This window comes from Microcaecilia unicolor, chromosome 4 (genome assembly GCF_901765095.1).
Source record: "Microcaecilia unicolor chromosome 4, aMicUni1.1, whole genome shotgun sequence".
Taxonomy (NCBI): Eukaryota; Metazoa; Chordata; class Amphibia; order Gymnophiona; family Siphonopidae; genus Microcaecilia; species Microcaecilia unicolor.
Genome location: NC_044034.1, coordinates 338240903 through 338263767, shown reverse-complemented (window position 1 = coordinate 338263767; position 22865 = coordinate 338240903). Strand labels below are relative to the sequence as shown.

Here is a 22865-nt window from a genome sequence, read left to right as displayed (position 1 = left end):
ATTTCAAAATGATTTGAGTGTGCCCAACACAATACAGATTACCCTTCTATGCACACAGTCCATATTGGGGGTGCTCAGCACCCACTGACACCCATAGAGCTGGTTCCTAGGTCTGGAGTTCCCCATAAGAGGTTTCACTCAAAGTGGTTCAGTGTACGTGCACTCAGTCTGCTGCCCCTCACTACCTCTCTACCCTCATCTCCCCTTACGTTCCCGCCCGTAACCTCCGTTCACAGGATAAATCCCTCCTCTCAGTACCCTTCTCCACCACCGCCAACTCCAGGCTCCGCTCATTCTGCCTCGCCTCACCCTATGCTTGGAACAACCTTCCTGAACCCTTACGCCAAGCCCCCTCCCTGCCCATCTTCAAGTCTTTGCTTAAAGCCCACCTCTTCAATGCTGCGTTCGGCACCTAACCCTTACCGTTCAGTGAATCCAGACTGCCCCAATTTGACTGCCCCCGATCGGACCGACCGTTCACTTGTCTATTAGATTGTAAGCTCTTTGAGCAGGGACTGTCTCTCTTTGTTAAATTGTACAGCGCTGCGTAACCCTAGTAGCGCTCTAGAAATGTTAAGTAGTAGTAGTAGTACGTGGACTAGGGCTGCTCATTCTCACCTTAAACTATATAGAAATTATGGGGTTGTTTTACTTAGGCATGCTAGTGTTTTTAGCACTTGCTAAAAATAAGCATGCACTAGACGCCATTTATTCCTATGGGCGTCTGTAGTGTTTAGCGTACGCTAATCATTAGCGTGTACTAAAAATGCTACCGAATAACAGAGGATAATTTTATAACAGGGCACCTAGGATAAGAGGGTAAGCAGATTCCTCTTTCAAGCCTATTTATAACGAAAAGTACGCACCTACTTTTCCTAATGCAGGTGGCAAAATACTTGCCGGCGTTTGAGTGGTCACTTAATTTAGCCCTGTGGCTGGCATAAATGCTCATGCCTAAATGTTAAGTATATCCAAGTGGTTTATAGGTGGTGGTAATTCCTATGTATGATGGAGGAAAAAGCCTCTGTAACCCCGGTCCAAATATTGTAATCTTGTGACCCACGGGGTAAACTCTTCATCGGCAAATAAACCTCCAATCTTCTTTTCATAAACACTTTAAATTTCTAAGTCGTGTGTCTCAATTACTTAAAAAAATACTTATCTTATTTTTCTTCATCAATACTCTGTAATCCCAAATGTAAGCCGCATTGAACCTACTTTGAGTGGTAAAGCGCAGGGTACAAATGTAATAATAAATAAATAAATGAAAGACTCCATATCATGTGATTTATTTTACGACAGTTACTTTAATCTGTGCCCATGACATTCCTACATATTAATATACAGTAGCACCAAAGCTCAAGACTCTGTTTATGCTTGACAGAATATATATATATAGAGAGAGTTTGGATTAGGTTATAGGTTCAGAGTTAAGCTGCTTGACTAATCCACTACCAATACAAAACACAGCTTACATGGATGAAGAAATCAGATTAATGCAGAGCATCACAGGAACATGAGCTCCTCAGAAGATCTTGACTACCCCCAGAAACTGCTTGAGTACAAGAATGGTTTTCTGGTTTCTAAGGTAAGAATAATAACAAAAAATGTGGAGCATACAGCTGCGATTATTTTAATGGGATTTTATCGACCAGCAGAAATGAAGTAGGGCCATAATAATAATTCTGAAATGCCTGTTACTGCTTCAACTTGTTAGAGAATGAACAGGCACAGCTAATGAAAAGGAGAAGATATGGAGCAAAGGGAAGCCCACCCCTAATTATATAATCTTGCGCACAGGTTATAGAATAATGGTAGTTATGCATGGAATGGAATGGTTAAATTAGGTGTCAATTGGCACTACCTACCAATAATAGACTATAATTGGAGTTAATTGGCATTATTTATTTAGATTTTTCTCACACCTTTTGCAGTAGTAGCTCAAGGTGAGTTACATTCAGGTACACTGGATATTTCTCTGTCCCAGGAGGGCTCAAAATCTAAGTCTGTACCTGAGAGGCAATGGAGGGTTAAGTGACTTGCCCAAGATCACAGGAAGCAGCAGTGGGATTTGAGCTGGCCATCTCTGGATTGCAAGACTGGTGCTCTAACCACTTGGCCACTCCTCCACTCCCCATGGGGGGGGGGGGGGGGAATTCTATATATTGCACCTAAAAAATTCTCATGGGAAACATTTCCACCTAAGTGTATTCTATGAGCCATGCCTAGATTTAGGCGCGGTATATAGAATATGCTTAGGCCGCAATCATAGCACCTAAATCTATGTGCATCCGTTTATACCAGTGAAAACATGGGCGTAAATCCTGGCACGTAGACTTAGGCGCAGAGGGCCATATTCTATAACTATGCGTGTAAATTTCAGAACGCCCACAAAACACCTATTTCCCCACCCATAACCATGCCCCTTGTTATCTGCATGCATTAGAAGTTAGGCGCAGTGCATTACAGAATACACATAGGGAATTGTGCATGTAAATTCTAATTATTGCCAATTAGTGCTCATTATCACCACAGTGTCTGACTGCAGCTTGAATACCGCTGCTCAATTGTTAAAGCAAGCATTATGTAAAGCAGGAGAAAAGACTAAAGCCAGGAGCTTCTTAATAGCTTTTTACACAATGCCTTAGAATTCTAGTGCAATGTTAGTGAATCAATATTGGAAAACTGAGTGAGCTAACAGACTAGCACAGCGTTTCCCAAACTGTGTTCTGCAGTGCCCTGGACGTCAGACTCACAGAAACAGAAGCCTGCGTGGCCGCGTTGCTGATCTGCAAGGGCAGGCTTCTACATGGAATGTTGCTAGTGGAATAGCAACATTCCATGTAGAATCTCAAATAGTAGCAACATTCCATCTAGAATCTCAAATAGTAGCAACATTCCATGTACAATCTCAAATAGGGAAAGGGAAATGGGACTTGATATACCGCCTTTCTGAGGTTTTTGCAACTACATTCAAAGTGGTTTACATATATTCAGGTACTTATTTTGTACCAGGGGCAATGGAGGGTTAAGTGACTTGCCCAGAGTCACAAGGAGCTGCAGTGGGAATTGAACTCAGTTCCCTAGGATCAAAGTCCACTGCACTAGGCTACTCCTCCACTAGCAACATTCCATGTAGAAGCCTGCCCTTGCAGATCAGCAATGCGGCCGCGCAGGCTTCTGTTTCTGTGAGTCTGACGTCCTGCATGTACGTGCAGGACATCAGACTCACAGAAACAGAAGCCTGCGCAGCCGCGTTGCTGATATCTGATATGCAAGGGCAGGCTTCTACATGGAATGTTGCTAGTGGAATAGCAACATTCCATGTAGAATCTCAAATAGTAGCAACATTCCATGTAGAATCTCATATAGGGAAAGGGAAATGGGACTTGATATACCGCCTTTCTGAGGTTTTTGTAACTACATTCAGGGCCGCCGAGAGCCGGGGCCGGGCCCGGGACAAGACCGCCCCCGGGCCCCCCCCCCCCACCCGAGGTCGCGTCCCTCCCCACCCGAAGTCGCCGGGCCCCCCCTTCACCCGCTGCCGGGCCCTCCGAACTAACCTGAAGCGCTTTCACATTCGCATCGCAGCAAGCAGCATCAGCATGGCAGACCTCTCCTTCCTTCCGTGCCCCGCCTTGCGGATGTTACATCAGGTGAGGGCGGGCCAAGGAAGGAAGGAGTGGCCTGCCCTGCTGCGATGAGAACGTGAAGGCGCTTCAGGTTAGTTCCGGGAGCTACAGAGGGCGGGCCGGACTGCAGCAGCGCCGGCCCCCCCCCCCCCCCCGGAGGCCCGAGCCTGGGGACTTTTGTCCCCCCTGTCCCCCCCTCTCGGCGGCCCTGACTACATTCAAAGTGGTTTACATATATTCATGTACTTACTTTGTACCAGGGCAATGGAGGGTTAAGTGACTTGCCCAGAGTCACAAGGAGCTGCAGTGGGAATTGAACTCAGTTCCCCAGAATCAGAGTCCACTGCACTAACCACTAGGCTACTCCTACTTTTCTTTCAGTTAAATTATTTCTTTGGACCTAACTACTTAATAAGCAGAACTGTTAGGTGTTTCTTTTGACTTAGGGATGCCGTGAAAAAGATACTGATTACACTAAGGGCGCCTTGAACAGAGAAAGTTTGGGAACCTCTGTACTAGCATAATAGCAGAGCACTGGACTATATAATTAAGCAGATATTATGCAGCTCACTAATTTTAAACACTAATGAATATTTATTTATTTATTAAAACTTACACCCTGCCTAAAAACTAACGGGCTCTTTCACTAAGCAATGTAGGTGCCAATGTGCGCCCAACGCGTGTCAACTTGGAATTACTGCCCAGCTACCGCATGGCCCGGGCGGTAATTTCATTTTTTTACACGCATCCACTATGCGCAACAGAAAATGATTTTTTATTTTCTGGCACATGGTGCTAACCGGTCAGTAATAGGCATTCAAAGCGTTTAGATCATTAACGCCCGGTTAATGCGTGAGACTTTACCGCTAAGTCAATGGCTGGTGGTAAGGACTCAAACCCAAAATGGACGCGCGCCAATTTTCATTTTACCACAGATCCATTTTCGGCCAAAAATGTAAAAAGGCATTTTTACAGGTGCGTTGAAAAATGGATCTGCACGCGTCGAAATCACACACTTACAGTAGCGCAGGCCATTTTTCAGCGCACCTTAGTAAAAGGACCCCTGAGCGGCTTACAAAAATCTCTATTTATAAAATGCACCTCCAACGTTCTAATGAAGCCTCAAGCCGGAAACTTGAAGTGGCATAGATATCCGGTTTGCCCATGAGTGTCTGCCCCGCCCTCGCGTCACAACGTAATGACGTCGAGGGCGGAGCACTGACACTCGAGGGGCGAAACGGACAAGGCACAGGCGCGGAGGCGGAGCAACAACAAAAAAAGAGTGTCCTGGCAAAACCAGCGTCGCGTCCTCTCACCTCTCACGTCGCTGCACAGTGCGCTCCTCTGGGGTTCTTCTCTAGGGGCAGTGACGTCAAAGGTGAGAAGAGGAGCGGATGCACAGCTGACAAACGATGGCTGGCTGCAGGGCTCCGCTTCCTTTTTAAAACCATTTTTAAAGGTACAATTTCATTTTTTTGGTTTTTGTATCGGACGGTGGGGGGGGGGGGGGGGAGCGGCGCACAGCTGATGTAGGACAGAGGGTGGTGGAGGGTGGAGCAGTGGTTGCTGCGACCTTTGGGGGGAGGGTAGAGCACTGGCTGGTGCGACCTCGAGGGGTGGGTAGAGGGGGAGCGGTGGCAACATCCGAGCTTCTCATTTTCCCCCCCAAACCCACCTCCCCGCTCCCCCCGTTTTCTATTTCTGTTGATGGCTCTCTCATTCTCCCTGTCTCCTCAGCTCGAAACCTTGGGGTCATCTTTGACTCTTCTCTCTCCTTCTCTGCTCATATCCAGCAGACCGCCAAGACCTGTCATTTCTTTCTTTACAACATCCGTAAAATCCGCCCCTTTCTTTCCGAGCACTCTACCAAAACCCTCATCCACACCCTTGTCACCTCTCGTTTAGACTACTGCAATCTGCTTCTTGCTGGCCTCCCACTTAGTCACCTCTCCCCTCTCCAGTCAGTTCAAAACTCTGCTGCCCGTCTCATCTTCCGCCAGGGTCGCTTTACTCATACTACCCCTCTCCTCAAGACCCTTCACTGGCTCCCTATCCGTTTTCGCATCCTGTTCAAACTTCTTCTACTAACCTATAAATGTACTCACTCTGCTGCTCCCCAGTATCTCTCCACACTCGTCCTTCCCTACACCCCTTCCCGTGCACTCCGCTCCATGGATAAATCCTTCTTATCTGTTCCCTTCTCCACTACTGCCAACTCCAGACTTCACGCCTTCTGTCTCGCTGCACCCTACGCCTGGAATAAACTTCCTGAGCCCCTACGTCTTGCCCCATCCTTGGCCACCTTTAAATCTAGACTGAAAACCCACCTCTTTAACATTGCTTTTGACTCGTAACCACTTGTAACCACTTGCCTCCACCTACCCTCCTCTCTTCCTTCCCGTTCACATTAATTGATTTGATTTGCTTACTTTATTTATTTTTTGTCTATTAGATTGTAAGCTCTTTGAGCAGGGACTGTCTTTCTTCTATGTTTGTACAGCGCTGCGTATGCCTTGTAGCGCTATAGAAATGCTAAATAGTAGTAGTAGTAGTAGTAGTAACATGTGGAGGGTGGTGTGGTGGCAACTTGGGGGGGATGGGTGAGGGGCGGCAACTTTGGGGGCATGGCGGAGGGCGGATACTGCGCCTCCAATGTTGCAATGGGACGTCATCTGTCGTCCTGAGGCCAGAGGGGAGGGGGTTCAGAGTCCTGAGAGGGGGAGGGAGACGGAAGAGGGAGGAGGAGGAAGGGGGAGGGGTCCTGAGACCAGAGGGGGAAAGGGGGGTCCTGAGACCTGAGAGGAGGGGGAGAGGGGGAAAAGAAGGGGGAGGGGTCCTGCGACCACACAGAGGGAGGGGGGCAGGTATCTCTGGCACACACACAGTGTCTCTCTCACTCTCATATACTGTCCACTACACACTCTGTCTCACACTGTGTCACGTTCACACACTCTCATTCTCACACACTCACTCTCTCACAGACACAATCGCACCCACACTCACTCTCTCTCTGTCACACACACACACACACACACACACACACACACACACACACACACATTCACTCTCTCTCTCTCACACAGTCACGCTCACACACACTGTCTCAAACATACACACTCAGAGGCACACCTTGCTAGCGCCCGTTTCATTTGTGTCTGAAACGGGCCTTTTTTTACTAGTACATACATAAAATAATTCATATTTTATGTATGTTTTATATTTGTACCTAGTACATAAAAACAAGTAGGCTGGATCTAGATGATCAAGAACTAAAGAATGTTTTTCTGACAAAGGCTACATGATTTTTGGGCTGACTGATTGATAAATTGGCCCATTTGATTATTAATTACTATTGATTAACTCTTCATCTCAAGCTGAAAGAGAAAATTTATATTAACAAAATACGGGGCCCTTTTACAACGTTGCGGGTAGAGTGTTGCGGGGTTGTCGTGCTCCAATCTGGCACCAGCACCGGCCTACCACAGGAGCCGGTGGTAGTGCTGCCCCCAGCACACACCATTTTTGACACGACAGAAATTATTATTATTTTCGTACGCTGAAGGCTTACCCGGCGGTAATTGGGCAGCGTCACGCAGTGGCGTAGCTACGTGGGGCCACAGGGGCCTGGGACTTCATAGATTTTGCCCTGGACCTCCTTGCCGATGACTCAACCCCCCTCCTGCCGCCAATCCTTCCCCGCCGCTGCCGTCGCCGTGGGCTACCTTTGCTGGCGGGGGACCCCAACCCCCGCCAGCCGAGGTCCTCTTCTTCCGGCGCAAGGCTTTGTTCTTTCTGAGCAACGCTGGCTGATCTGCAAGGCTTCGTTCTGTTTCTGTGAGTCTGACGTCCTGTACATACATGTAGGCCATCGGAGTCAGAAACAGAACGAAGCCTTGCGCCGGAAGAAGAGGACCTCAGATGGCGGGGATTGGGTCCCCCGCCAGCAAAGGTAGGCGACGGCGGTGGCGGGTTGGTGGTGGGAGGGCGGTTGAGAGGGTCGTCAGCGGGGGGAGGTCAAAGTTGTTGTTGGTGGTGGTGGAGGCAGCAGCGGTGGCAATGGCGGGGGGGTTGGCGGCGGCAATGGCGGGGGGGTCGGCGGCGCCGGGGGGGGGTCTAAAATGTGCCCCCTCACCTCGGGCTCTGGACCCCCCTCCCGCCGAAGTCTGGCTACACCCCTGGCGTCACGTGTTGCCCGGTTACTTCTGGGTTAGAGTGAGAGCCCTTACTGCCTTCTAAATATATGGCTGTAAAGGCTCCCCCAGAAATGGCCATGCACAGCCATTTTCTTTTTTCCGGCTTTTTACACGCTGCAATAAAAAGGGCGTCAGTGTGCGATAAATCCACACACCAATGCTACTGCAGGAGCTTGGTAAAAGGCCCTACATGAGCAAGAGAGCATGGAAAGAAAATATTTAGACTGTGAGCTCAATTGATAATCGTAAGGACGAAATATGTCCCAGATGCTGTGAAGAGCTGACATGATGCCAAGAACGGTTTCCTCTTCCAGGTTATGTTTACCGCCTGTGAGCTGGGAGTGTTTGATCTCTTGCTGGAATCAGAGGAGCCTCTCTCTTCAGCTGCCATTGTTCAGCGTGTGGGCAGCAGCGCTGATGGGATGGAGAGACTGCTTAGCGCATGTGTCGGAATGAAGTTACTGGAGGCTGAGCTGAAAAATGACGAAGGTAAAGTCTAATATTTTATTTAACATTCTTATATACTGCAGATTACAAAAAGTGCGCAATGCAGTGCACAAAGGGGTCCTTTTACAAAGGCGAACTAGCGTTTTTAGCATGTGCTAAAAATAAGCGTGCGCTAACCGCTACAGATGCCCATATATTCCTATGGGTATCTCTAGTGTTCAGCGCATGCTAATAATTAGCGTGCACTAAAATCGCTAACGCACCTTTGTAAAAGACCCCCAAAGTAAATAAAAATTATTCAGGAAATAAATAAAACTTAACAAGCAAGATAAAATGGATAAGAACAAATTCCAAATAAAAGTTACTTAAATCCACAGAATTATTAAAAACTAGTAAAAAGGGCCCGTTTCGGTATGAAATAAAACGGGCGCTAGCAAGGTTATCCCTCTCTCCCTCCCTCGCTCGCTCTCTCCCTCTGTCCCCTCCAAGTCCCATGACCCCCTTTCTTCCCTTCCGATTTTCAGGCCCTCCCTCCCCCGAGTTCCAGTCCCCCCCTCTCTGTCTCACAGACATGTCCTTGCGATGCCTCCATCCACGGCCCTCCCCTCCCCTGGCCCTGCCCATCCCCCTACTTGCACGTCGTCCCCCCCTCCAAAATCGCCAACCCCCCTCTGCTACCCTCCTCTCCCCCTCCTCTTACCGGGGTCCCGGCGGCAGCAGTGAAGAGCCTCACAAGTCTGCTGCCTTCCCTTCTCTTCGCTCTCAGCTCTGACTCTGGTCCCGCCCTCATTTCCTGTTTCCGCAAGGGCGGGACCAGAGTCAGAGCTGAGAGCGAAGAGAAGGGAAGGCAGCAGACTCACGAGGCTCTTCACTGCTGCCGCCGGGACCCCGGTAAGAGGGGGGGAGGGGAGGGTAGCAGAGGGGGGTTGGCGACGTGCACGTAGGGACGTCTCTGCCCGCTCCCGCTGTTCTTCAACGCGTGTCTCTCACTGGGATCATAACCCCCTGCTGACGTCAGGCAAGCAGGGTTCTACTGCTGGCCAGTGACGTCAGCAGGTGGTTACGATCCCAGTGAGACACTTTAGAACGTTCACATAGCAAATTATTATATTAGATTGCAGCATTATTCATGCTGCCCAGAAGCATCGGGCTACTAAATCGCAGCATGATGCTCTTAGCCTGCACCTTGAAGGGGATGAACAATAATCCAATACCTCCCCCTTCCCCATAGCTTCCCACAACCATATCCCCGCTGCTGACCCTCATCATCACCTCCCCAGGCCTACCTGTATAAATCTCTCGGGCCTGAAGGGTATGAGGAGGAGCAAATTTCCAGTTGCTCCTTCCCCTGCTAGCACTGGGTTTAAAATGGACTCGCTGACACCATTTTGAATCTGGTGTCAGCAGGGTAGGAGCAACTGGAAATCAAGTCTGCTCCATACTGCCTAGATCCCAGGGATGTATACAGGTAGGCTGGGGGGGGGGGATTTGTAATAGAGGGAGCTTCTTAGTAAGGGGAGAATTGGTGATGGAGATCTTCGGGAGGGGGAGTACTTGAAGGGACACCTTCAGGAGGGGTTGTGAAGCAGACGCTGTTTGCATGGAGAGAGCGTGATGCTGGGTGGCTTTGGGGGGAAGGGAAGGTCATTCGTTAGTGCCTGGTGCATTTAAGATATGGCCTCTGAGCATCCAGCTTTTAGCTGGCATTATTTTTCTAGGAATAGCACAGCTTGTGTTCACCAAAAGCTGCATTATTCAATTTACATAGTAATGAGCTGCTTTGAATCTCATTACTATGTATTTCAGGCAACTAATACTGATGTGTGCAATGATAATATAACACACGTTATTGTATTTTACACATTTTAAGTGGCAAATAAGGCACATTATGGCCATAACAAACTTTAATCACTAGCCCCCGTAATTGGCAGGCAGTGTAAAATCTTCCACATCCAAGTAACATTATCTCATTGTCCGAGCTCCCTAATTATCTTGGCCATGGTATTCTAGATTAACTATAACTGAAAGGGTAACTTTTGGAAAGTCCAGCAATATCTCATTGGGACCAAACCCAAACCTAGGTCAATATACAAAGATGATTCAGGTAAGAGCATAACTGCCTAATTATCCTTAAATACGTAACAGAAGTCTATCAAACTGGAGATATGTTCTTGAAAACTGTCAGACTGTAGCGAAACCCCAAGGTCTCTTAGTAAAGTTCCTACATTAGATTCCAAGTAACTCTTTACAAAAATTCCTAGTGTACTGTTTTATTCTCTACACGTGCATTTAATGGCCTCCCCTATCTACCTTCTCCTGGGGGGTTTTCATGTTAAAAAGGAGAATAAATCTGCATTATAACTCAATTTGCCAAAGAATGCTAGCTCTTGCATAATGTTGTTTTCACGCTTGATATTAATTGCAATAAATTAAAAAAAATAACCAACTCCACTACATTTTCATTACAGTTGTATTCTAATTTATCTTACAAAACTAATTGAATGTGTGAGGAAACTTAATTACAATACATTTCACATCTACTTCTGTGAGGGCCTGCCTTTCAGGTCCATTATTTATTTATTTATTTATTAGGATTTATTTACCGCCTTTTTGAAGCAGTTCACTCAAGGCGGTGTACAGTAAGAATAGATCAAACATGAGCAATAGGCAATTACAGCAGTAAAAATATTCGAAAACAATACAAAGTATGGCATGGTATACTAGCAACGTCAACACAATACGTAATAGAACATTATAATTGGTAGTGAAGGGTAAGGCAAAGTTGTAACATATATAAATGGGAAAGAAAGCCAGCAGATCAATATAACATCAGAAAGATTTTATTGAAGATACCGTATATAAACAAATTGCCTGACACAGGCCGTGTTTCGCCCACCAAGGGCTGCATCAGGGGCTAATTTGAAACCTTCTGAAAGGAACAATTGTGGTGCATAATAGACGAAAAAAAACAGCTCATACAGCAGATCCTGTGATTCCTAACAGCCGCAGAGAATGTTCCTTAAAATTGCAGCATGCCAGCATTTTCTTGTGAGGGGATATGTGTGGTACTTACTCATTGACTATGAATTCTATCCAATCTTAAGGAACGGCACATATTTCCTTACAGATATTTGCAATATGGTCGTAGTCCATGCTGAAGGAAAGGCTGTGGGAATACTATTGCATATACCTTACTAAAGGGAGTTAAGCACTTAGGACTCAATTTGGCACCAAAAATGAGAGCTAAGCGCTGTTCTATAAATGGTGCTCAGACTTAGGCACAGTTTATAGAAAAGCTTTTGGTGCCAAGGTCTGCACCCAATTTTGGGTGTGAGGATTTACACCAACAGAAACCTGGTATAAATTCTTGCACCTAAATGAGGTGCAGATACCCTGAATCCTATAACACTGCATGCAAATTCCAGGAACACCCCTGATCCGCCCATTCCCCTCCCATGGCCGTGCCCCCTTTTCGGATCCATGTGTAAAATTTACACGTGAATCCCGCACCTGAAGATGTGTGTACACATTTTAATTAATGCCAATTAGCATTGATAATGGATTATTAGCACCCAATTATTTTATTTATTTGTTACATTTGTATCCCACATTTTCCCAACTATTTGCAGGATCAATGTGACTTACATAGTAACGTAGAGGTGATCGCCAATACCGGTTATAACAAATAGAAAGTGAGGTTGTGGTGAAGTAAAGTTCATGTGTGACAGACACATTGGGGAATCGTAAGAAGAAGAATTAAGCTATGTCCAGTATGAGCTTTGGTTTTGTTGTGTTGCTGGGTTAAGGCATTTAAGTTAGATCGTTAGGGAATGCCTTTTTGAACAAGTTAGTTTTTAGTAATTTCCGGAATTTCAGGTGGTTATATGTTCTTTTCACGGCTTTTGGTAATGCGTTCCATAGTTGTATGCTTATATAGGAGAAGCTGGATGCATAGGTTGATTTGTATTTGAGTCCTTTGCAGCTTGGGTGATGGAGATTTAGGTATGTTTGTGTTGATCTTGATGTGTTTCTGGTTGGTAGGTCTATGAGGTCTGTCATGTATCCCGGGGCTTCTCCGTAAATGATTTTGTGAACCAGGGTGCAGATTTTGAACACGATGCGTTCTTTGATTGGGAGCCAGTGCAGTTTTTCACGTAGGGGTTTAGCGCTTTCGAATTTTGTTTTTCCAAATATGTCTGGCTGCTGTGTTTTGAGCAGTTTGGAGTTTCTTTATGATTTGTTCTTTGCATCCCACATAGATATCGTTACAGTAGTCTAGATGGCTTAGTACCATAGATTGTACCAAGTTGCGAAATATTTCTCTCGGGAAAAAAGGTTTCACTCATTTGAGCTTCCACATTGAGTGGAACATTTTCTTCGTTGTAGTTTTCACTTGGCTCTCTAGAGTGAGGTTTCGGTCGATTATGACTCCGAGAATTTTCAGGCTGTCTGAGATTTGGGGGGGGGGGGGGCCCTTACCACCACCCAAAGGTAACCGGGCAGCCTATGGCACTGCCTGATTCCGAAGGGTACACACCGGCACTATAAAAATAAACATATTCTTGTAGCGCTGGATATGACAGCGCGCTGGGGGTGGAAATAACCGCCAGGCTGCTGTGGTAGCCTGGTGGTGCTTCCTTTTTAGCGAGTGGTAGGCCCGTATTGGGCTTACTTCGCTTTGTAAAAGAGGCCCTGATTGTATTCATGTTTATATTTGCTCATTTTACTATTGTTATTTTAACAAAATGTTTATTTTTATGCTGCATTCTGCCTGCTGTGCACCACTTTGGGTGAATCTCTCCATAAAGGCAGTTAATACATCCCTATATAAATAAATATATTTCAGTGCATTTTTTCCAAGTTACCACACTATAGAAAGTAGTGTATTTGGACCATCAGAACAGGCACAGCCTCTGAGTATACACACTTACAGCATCAACCCCAAACTTGTCTGTAATGTTAACTCAAAGGAGTGGCACAATTACTCCTCTGCAGGAGCAACCAACACACAGTAATGTCTAATGTCCTGATGCTCAGAACTCCCAGGGTAATCCAACAGTGCAGAAACTATCCTGCTGGAACAGCACTGAAAATTAGCTTGCCAATGCTCAAAGGAAATGACATGCAAATCAGATGCGTGTTGTTACAGTGAAAGCAAGGAGGAGACATGCTTGGCACATTGGCAGAAGAGTTTTGCGGTAAGCTCAGCTCCTGTGCGAATCAGGGGCGTAGCCAGACCTCAGTGGGAGGGGGGTCCACAGCCTGAGGTGGGGGGGGGGCACTGTTTAGCCGCCTCCCCCAGCCACCCCGCCACTGCCACAACCCTCCCCCATCACCGCCGCTAGGTATCTTGTTTGCTGGCAGGGGTCCCCAACCCCTGCCAGCTGAAGAGTCTTATTCAGCGCCAGTCGACTCTGGCGCCTTCGCTGTGTGATGGTGTTTCAAACTCCTGACATCCTGCGCCGTGCACGTCCTGTATGTAGCCCCATGCAGGACATAAGGTGTCAGAAACAGATCATCACACAGTGAAGGCGCCGGAGTCGACCGGCGCTGAAGAAGATTCTTCAGCTGGCGGGGGTTGGGGACCCACGCCAGCAAACAAGGTACCTGGCGCGGTGGTGGTGGTGGTGGTGGGGGGGGGGGGGGGTCAGCGGCTCCGGTGGTTCGGCAGCGAGGGGGTCAAATGTAGAGGGGGCCAGGGTTTAGGCAAACCTGAATGTAGAAGCACACACTGGCATCTGTTTTCTGCCCCTTTACATATAAGCTTATCAATTTTTTTTTTAACTTGGAAAGCTTTTATTTAAATGCAGAAAACAGGAGCCAAGGAAGTTACATGTTAATATTTTAAAAACAAATAGGAGAAAATATTTTTTCATTCAACAAATAGTTAAGCTCTGGAACTCTGTGCCGGAAGAGGTAGTAACAGTGCTTAGCATATCTGGGTTTAATGAAAGGTTTCGACAAGTTTCTGGAGGAAAAGTCTATAGTCTGTTATTGAGGCAGACAAGGGGAAGCCACTGCTTGCCTCGGGACCGGTAGCATGGGATGCTGCCACTATTTGGGTTTCTGCCAGGTACTTCTGACCTGGATTTACCACTGTTGGAAACAGGATACAGGGCTGGATGGACTATTGGTCTGACCCAGTATGGCTATTCTTAAGTTCCTATCTGGGAGAAGCCTCGTGAGTTTAGAGCTGGTGTCTGTAATCTGCTGCTGCCCTCATTTCCCTGGGGCAGGTGCAAAAGAAGGTCCTCATTGTTTCTGCAGCTCCTGCTGGCCTTTTCCTTCTAATTGTGATTGTCACCTGCTGTGATTACCTGAATTCTGTCTCCTGATTTATGAATAATTAGCACTTCAGTATCTACCTCTTTGCTATGATTCTCATCTGCTGCTAATAAAATATAACTGTCACACTTATTATGGCTATACTCTACTGCCAATATCCAAACTACAAAACTTAGAGTTTTATTCAACAGGATTGCTGTGTTAATTATGACTGTTCGTGACTATATCTATTACCAGGGGAAGTCTCATATAATCACCAGGGAATTATATCAACCATTTATCTTGGTATACCCTTTTGGTGATGGATGTAATCATCGACTGACCCCCTCCTGCCTTGATAAAGATTTTTTCCTTTTTTTGTTCTTATATTCACAATGTCACAATTTTAAACTTCTTGCTTTCAATTACAATGTCATACTTCCTACCACAATCGGCTTCCTGCTGATGTCTTATATCAGGCTGTGTATATAGTGCCACGGGCAGTGGCGTTCCTAGGGGGGCGGACACCCGGGGCGGCGCCCCGCCCCCCGGGTGCAGCGCCCCCCCCGATGCAGCGCGGACCTCCCCCCGGCGAAAGAGCCCCCCCCGGGTGCATGCCGCTGGGGGGGGGGGGTGCCGCAGCGCGCACCTGCTGCGAGTTTACTAACTTTGCTCGTTCGCTGCAGCTCCCTCTGCCCCGGAACAGGAAGTAACCTGTTCCGGGGCAGAGGGAGCTGCAGCGAACGAGAGAAGTTAGCGAACTCTCGCAGCAGGCGCACGCCGCGGCACCCCCAGCGGCGTGCACCCGGGGCGGACCGCCCCCACCGCCCCCCCCCCCTTGGTACGCCACTAGTCACGGGTATATTTATTCTGCCCAAAGCATCAAACATATAAGAGACTGCACTTACCTGTAAGTCCGGGTACTCGTGTAAACCCGACAGGTGCCTGTTTCGCTTTCCACTGCTTTTTCAAGGGATTAATACGCTCAGGACTGGCTTGCAGCTTTCTCTCCGGCTCAAAGAACCATGAGCTGTGGCCCTGTCTAGCTTACCTGTGGCTGACCAAAACCTGGGCATTGTTCTTATGATTAAGTTCTCTGTACTTTTAATTTTAATATTGTTACTATTACTTTATAAATTATCTTTTTGTCTTTCTTCTTTCACTATGACTTCTAAATGTGTTACTTTTGCAATGCACGGAATATTGACTGAAAACTCAGCAATGCTATCAACCTGACATTTATGCTTTTCCTCCAGCTTTTTACAGAAACACAGAGCTTTCCAGTCTATATCTTACCAAATCTAGTCCCAAGTCTTTACATCACATGATGATATACTATTCTCAGACCTTGTATTTGTGTTGGCATTTCCTGACAGATGCTGTGAGGTAAGAACCATTAAGCTGCCAATCTATAATTGAATCTACTTATCAAAGGGTTAATCTCTTCTGTTTGCTGCTGTTTCTTAAAAACAAAAAACAATCACAACCAGGAAAAACTAGAGAAGCATAATTGATAGGAAATAAAGGGGTGGGATAGGAAGAAACCGATCTCTGCTTATCAGTAAGCAGAAATGAATGCCCATAATGTCATCAGCAGGGAAAGGGAATTCATTTATAGGAATGTAGATCTGGCAAGAAACCGTTCACCATTCTAGGCACTAGAAAATACTTTTGTACTTTCTAGCACCGAGAGTGTGCCCAGAGGTAATCGGGCAGGGTTACCGTTGTAGCCCTTGCCACCTCGAAAATAGAAGGCGGTAAGGGCTCTTTCCAGGAAATGACTACGCACCAATGTCATTCCTTAGCGCATGGCTATTTTCTGCCCCTGCACTGGAAAATGCCTTTTACTGGTGGCGGTAAAAGGCAGCCCTGGCACGCGGCAAACTGGCATGCAAATGCCAGCTCAGGGCCCTTTTTACCACCACTTGGTAAAAGGTGCCCATAGTGCCTTGAAACTTGGCGTGCAGTATCTCCCATGTTAAACAGCTGGGACTGTGTGTAGTTAACATGAAGGTTGTTACCTGTGCTGATAAGACAGCAGATAGGGGTCGTTTTACCAAACTGCGGGAAAAGGGGCCCTGCAGTAGCAGCGAGGGCCATTTTTCCCACACGCCAGGACCCTTTTTTAATCGCAGCAGGTAAAAAGCCCCCAGACAAACATGGCCATGCGGTAAGAGAAGAGGTGACGATAAGGGCTCCCGTGGTAACCCAGTGGTAACCAGGCAGTGCATGGCGATGCCCAATTACTACTAGCTTGCCACCACAAAAGCTATTTCCGGTGGTTTTCTTTTCCCCCCCTGAAAAGGCACACACTCAGTGTAGACCTGCCGGCGATAGTCCCAATTTAGCACTCGGTAAGCTTACTGACACTTTGTCAAAGACCTCCATAATGTACTGTAGTTAGCATGCAGTAATAAATTTTGGGGTCCTTTTACTAAGCCATGTAGGTGCCCACGTGCACCCAATGCATGCCAAATCAGAGTTACTGTCCAGTTACCAAGTGGCCCTTGTGGTAATTTCAATTTTGGCACGCGTCCGCTACGTGCGTCTGAAAAATATTTTTTTATTTTCTGATGTGCGTAGACCATTACCGCCCAGTTACCATGTGAGACCTTACCGCTAGGTCAATGGCTTGCGGTAAGGTCTCAGACCCAAAATGGATGCGCGGCAATTTTCATTTTGCCGCACGTCCATTTTCAGCAAAAATTTAAAAAGGCATTTTTTGTAGGTGCGCTAAAAAATAATTCTGCACGCGCCCAAAACATGCGTCTACACTACCGCAGGCCATTTTTCAGCGCACCTTAGTAAAAGGACCCCTGTGTCTATGTTAACTGCATAGCAAAATCCTGCGAATGTGCCTAATAGGTTCACACCAAGGGTAAGAGTATGGGTCATGGATTTGATATACTGCCTTGACTACTGCAACCTACTCCTCACCGGCCTCCCACTTAACCATCTATCCCCCCTTCAATCCATTCAGAACTCTGCAGCGCGTCTTATCTTCCGCCTGGACCGATATACTCACATCACCCCTCTCCTCAAGTCTCTTCACTGGTTCCCGATCAGATACTGCATACAGTTCAAGCTTCTCCTACTAACCTACAAATGCACGTGATCTGCAGTCCCTCAATATCTCTCTACCCTCATCTCCCCTTACACTCCTACCCGTAACCTCCACTCACAGGACAAATCCCTCCTCTCAGTACCCTTCTCCACCACCGCCAACTCCAGGCTCCGCCCTTTGTGCCTCATCTCACCCCATGCTTGGAATAAACTCCCTGAGCCCGTACGCCAAGCCCCCTCCCTGCCCATCTTCAAATCCTTGCTCAAAGCCCACCTCTTCAATGTTGCCTTTGGCACCTAACCATTGTACCTCTATCCAGGAAATCTAGACTGCCCCAATTTGATTGACTGCACTTTTTGTCCTTTAGATTGTAAGCTCCTTTGAGCAGGGACTGTCCTTCTTTGTTAAATTGTACAATGCTGTGTAACCCAGGCAGCGCTTTATAAATGTTAAGTAGTAGCAGTGGTACAACCAAAGAGGTTTATATTTCTCTTTCCCTAGTGGGCACTGTAATAACTGTCATCCCGGCAGCAAACCTTCAGGGGGTGGTAGGCTCCCTTCAGCAGTCCACAAACAAAGTCCCTCCAGACAACACAGCTTTTAGTTCCCAGCAGTTTATTTCCCCTCCTCCACAAATCTCAGATCAAGGGGGTTAAAGTCCCATTCAGTTTCAAAACAAAGCAACAAGAAAAAAAAACTTCCCTTTAAATCCAAGTTCTCCCCAGTTCAACAGCCTGGGTTTCAGTTTTAAAAGTCTTTCCGCTTGGGTGGTTGCAGAATGGCAGTACACCGCCCACAACACAGCTAATTGACTCCTGTGACCACCCACTGCCTTCAGTCCCTGCAACTCTGCCCCAAAGTACAATTACAGTCCATGTCAACCGGTTCCTACAAAAGGGGCCCTCCAGACTGTCCTTCCTCCAAGCACTCCATTAACTCTGCTTCTCTGCTAGCCTGTTGGTTGGAGACCTCCTCCCCCTCCCAGGTGGAAGGAATCTTGTACTGATTTCTAACCCAGTGGAATTGAGCTTTGTCATCACGGCTCCCCCTTCTGGCCCTCGTCTGCCATAGCAGCTGCTCTTTCCAGTGCTTTTCCCCCTCCCTTCCACGGGGTGTCCCTACCGGGTTTTGGGACCTCCCCCCCCCCCCCCCCAACCCCTTCTATCAGGGCCAGGGTTGCCAGGTGGAAAATTTTTTCCCACCCAATCCAGCCTAAAAACAGCCCAAAACCCGCCCAAACTCAAACCCCGCCCCTGACACCCCCACCCCCGCGTCATCACCCCGCCCCCGCCGTCATCAACCCCGCCCCCGCCGTCATCTGCCCCGCCTCCCGTCACGACCCCGCCTCTCCCGTCATCGGCCCCGCCTCCCCCGTCATCGGCCCCGCCCAGAACGTCACTAACCACGCCCAAAACATTACTAACCCTGCCCCCCGCAGCCAAAAAAACCGCCCGAAAAACCGCGGAAAAGAAAAAAAAGAAGCCCAAAAAAACGCGACCCGCCGCGGGCAAAAATTTCCTGCGGCGGGTCGCGGAAAACCGCCCAATTGGGCGGTAAAACCGCCCACCTGGCAACACTGATCAGGGCCTTGTGGGGAATGTAGTCTGGCCCCATATCTCCTCCTGACCTGCTTAGACCCTCCAACCTCCTTACAGCACACAATTTAACTTTTCTTTTGTACATACCAAGGGTTTTGCAGTTACAGAGTGTAGCCTCTACTGTATGTTTCTGTAAGGCTAGTCTAATTAAAAAGTATCTTTCTTTGATTGCTAACAAGACCACCGCATTAAAAGAGGGTGGAATCGCAGAAAGTAAAAGCAGGCTAAATTGCAATCTGAGCTCTCTTGCTCCTGAAATGCATGGAAGAGGGATTTTATTAGGGAAACGACCTGTTTCCTTTTGTACAGGATTGCATACTCAAACAACTGAACTTGAAAAATGAAACATGAAGGTTCCATATTACAAATCAAAACTGTTTAAAATGTTCACACTCCTGAAAGCCAGTCACGTTTCTCACAAGCACAAACTCAAAATGTTTGGTGGTAGAAAAGCTAACAAACTTTATGCATTGTGTTTTATTTTCTAGAGAGGGCAAAAACCAATTCAAGAGAGCATTTGGAGTATCTTCAAAAAACATATTTGAGGATCTCTACAGGTAACGACATTAATTACTGTACTTTTTCTGAGAATATAAACTCTCTAATGTTATAAAAGTTGCCAGAAATGTTGTGCACAATTTAATTGTTGATGCCCCTGTATAAGTCGTTGGTGAGGCCCCACCTGGAGTATTGTGTTCAGTTTTGGAGGCTGTATCTTGTTAAGGATGTAAAAAGAATTGAAGCGGTGCAAAGAAAAGCTACGAGAATGGTAAGGGATTTGCGTTACAAGACGTATGAGGAGAGACTTGCTGAACTAAACATGTATATTCTGGAGGAAAGGAGAAACAGGGGTGATATGATACAGACGTTCAAATATTTGAAAGGTATTAATCCGCAAACGAACCTTTTCCGGAGATGGGAAGGTGGTAGAACGAGAGGACATGAAATGAGATTGAAGGGGGGCAGACTCAAGAAAAATGTCAGGAAGTATTTTTTTCACGGAGAGAGTAGTGGATGCTTGGAATGCCCTCCCACGGGAGGTGGTGGAAATGAAAACGGTAACGGAATTCAAACATGCGTGGGATAAGCATAAAGGAATCCTGTGCCGAAGGAATGGATCTTCAGGAGCTTAGTCAAGATCGGGAGGCGGGGCTGGTGGTTGGGAGATGGGGATAGTGCTGGGCAGACTTATACGGTCTGTGCCAGGGCCGGTGGTGGGCAGCGGGACTGGGAGCTTAGTCAAGATCGGGAGGCGGGGCTGGTGGTTGGGAGGCGGGGATAGTGCTGGACAGACTTGTACGGTCTGTGCCAGAGCTGGTGGTTGGAGGCAGGGCTGGTGGTTGGGAGGTGAGGATAGTGCTGGGCAGACTTATACGATCTGTGCCAGAGCCGGTGGTTAGGAGGAGGGGCAGGTGGTTGGGAGGCGGGGATAGTGCTGGGCAGACTTATACGGTCTGTGCCCTGAAGAGCACAGGTACAAATCAAAGTAGGGTATACACAAAAAGCAGCAAATATGAGTTATCTTGTTGGGCAGACTGGATGGACCGTGCAGGTCTTTTTCTGCCATCATCTACTATGTTACTATGTAATTAATGAGCCAATTGGCTTTTAAACAAGCAATCATTCGCATTAAGTAGATTTAATTGGAAGTTAGGTGTGACTCCCGAGCGTAGGCGCTATTCTATAAACTGTACCTAACTTTAAGCACAACTTATATGAACAGTGTGATCTTAGGAAAACTAATGAATCTTATGTTTGAGAGGAACAGGAGATTTAAAGACATTTTCCCCCAGATTCTATATATGGTTCTGAAATTTGTACATAGATTGAAGATACATGCAAATTAATTCCTGTGCCCAAATGCCAAGATTTGGAGGTACTACGGAGAAGGCTCACTTGCAGGTATCACATCGTGTGATGTCCTTTGGAGAGGGTGTGGTTAGGGAAACTCCTTGGGAAGACCAGAGGCATAGCCAGGTGGGGTGCAAGGGGAGCAGTCGCTCCCCCAAATGGATTTTGAATGAAATGGCGCCTATGTGGATTGGCCCTTCAGCCTTGCACTGGCGCCTGTTTTATAATAGATCTGCTCCCCCTGATGGTAAAACCTCACTACGCTTCTGGGGAAGACTTTAGTGACCTTGAAGGTGTATAGAGGGAGATTCTGTTCTCTGGGCCAATTCCTTTAAGGGCCTTGAAGGTCAAACAGAGAGTTTTAAATTTGGCTCTGTATTGTACTGGTAGCCAGTGAATTATGCAAAAATGGTGTGATGTGGTCACGTCGCTTACAAACTTCTGTTAGTCTTGCTGAAGCATTCTGAATCAGTTGGAGCTGGTGCAAACCCTTTGTAGTCAGACCAGTGTAGAGTGCATTGCAGAATTCCAGTCTTGATGTTATCATGGCATGCACAACTGAGACAAGGCTTGCCTTCTGAATGTAAGGAGACAGGCAGCTTTTGACACTGTTAATCACAGCCTACTCCTTGATACGCTGTCCTCACTTGGATTTCCTGGTCTTCTTCTTATCTCTGCCAGCGTACCTTTAGTGTATACTCTAGTGGATCCTCCTCTACTTCTATCCAGGGGCGTAGCTACTATGGGGCCATGGGGGCCTGGGCCCCCGTAGATTTGGCCTTGGACCCCCCTGCTGCGACCCTCTCAACCCCTCCTTCCCGCCGCCAACCCTCCCCCACCGCCATTGCGTACTTTTGCTGACAGGGGACTCCAACCCCGACAGCCGAAGTTCTCTTTTCGGCTGCGCAGCGTTGCTTGCTGAATGATCTGATCAAGTTTCTGTGCATGCGTCTCAAACAGGCTTCAGGATTCTCAAATAGGCTTGGCTGGAACAGGATTCAGGATTCTCAAACAGGCTTGGCTGGAACCAAATTCTGGAACGGGCGTGGCTTGGCTGGAACAGGAGTCTGAAAGGGACTTGGCTTGACAGGGAACAGGATACTGAGGGACATGGCTTGACAGAGAGCAGGGACAGAAACTAGCTCAAACACATAGCAGGGGCAGAACCTGGCTGAAACACACAACAGGAACAGAACTTAGCAGAAACAGAGCTCAAGAGCCAGGAAGCAAAGTTAGCAGGCAAAGTATTAAGCAGACTAAGGGAAGACAAACAAACAAACAAACAAACAAAGAAGCAATGTGCTTACCAGCACCCACAGCTGGATAGCAGTGAAGTAATCAGGTATGAGGCTGGCTTCTACAGACTCGGAATAAACAGACAAGAACCACACCCAGGAAACAGAACAGGAAATACAGAAACAGAGCTTGGCTAAACAAAGAGGTTGGCTTAAATGAAGAGCTTAACTTTAGCAAGAGTCAAAAGCAGGGCTAGACTAAAAGCAGGAGCCATGGGTAGAATCAAACAGATACAGACACCAAGGGCAGGGTGTGGCTCTACAGCCAGGCTTTCAGGAAACAAGATTCAAAAGCAAACTCACATAAACAAAAGAAAGCATTGAAACACAAGACTCAGAGAAACACAGCACAGACCTTCAGGAGTAAAACACTCAGGAACAAAGCCAAGCATGGATATGATCTAAACAGGTAACACAAGATTAAGAGACCTCTTGTAGTAAAGCTCCCTGGGTCCTTATAAAGGAGTAGGCTGATGATGTCACAAGTAGGAAATGAAGCAGAAGCAGGGAGACCAAAGCGA

General features: G+C 47.2%; 1 protein-coding gene across 1 annotated transcript in view; it reads left to right on the top strand.

Moving 5' to 3' along the window:
- The first annotated feature begins 8142 nt into the window (after window positions 1-8142).
- LOC115468122 (acetylserotonin O-methyltransferase-like) overlaps window positions 8143-22865 on the top strand; it is a 36659-nt gene continuing 21936 nt past the window's right edge. Inside the window, exons 1-3 of the mRNA XM_030199647.1 lie at window positions 8143-8314; window positions 15793-15922; window positions 19687-19755. Coding sequence (XP_030055507.1) covers window positions 8143-8314; window positions 15793-15922; window positions 19687-19755 — 371 coding nt within the window. The remainder of the gene's footprint in view (window positions 8315-15792; window positions 15923-19686; window positions 19756-22865) is intronic.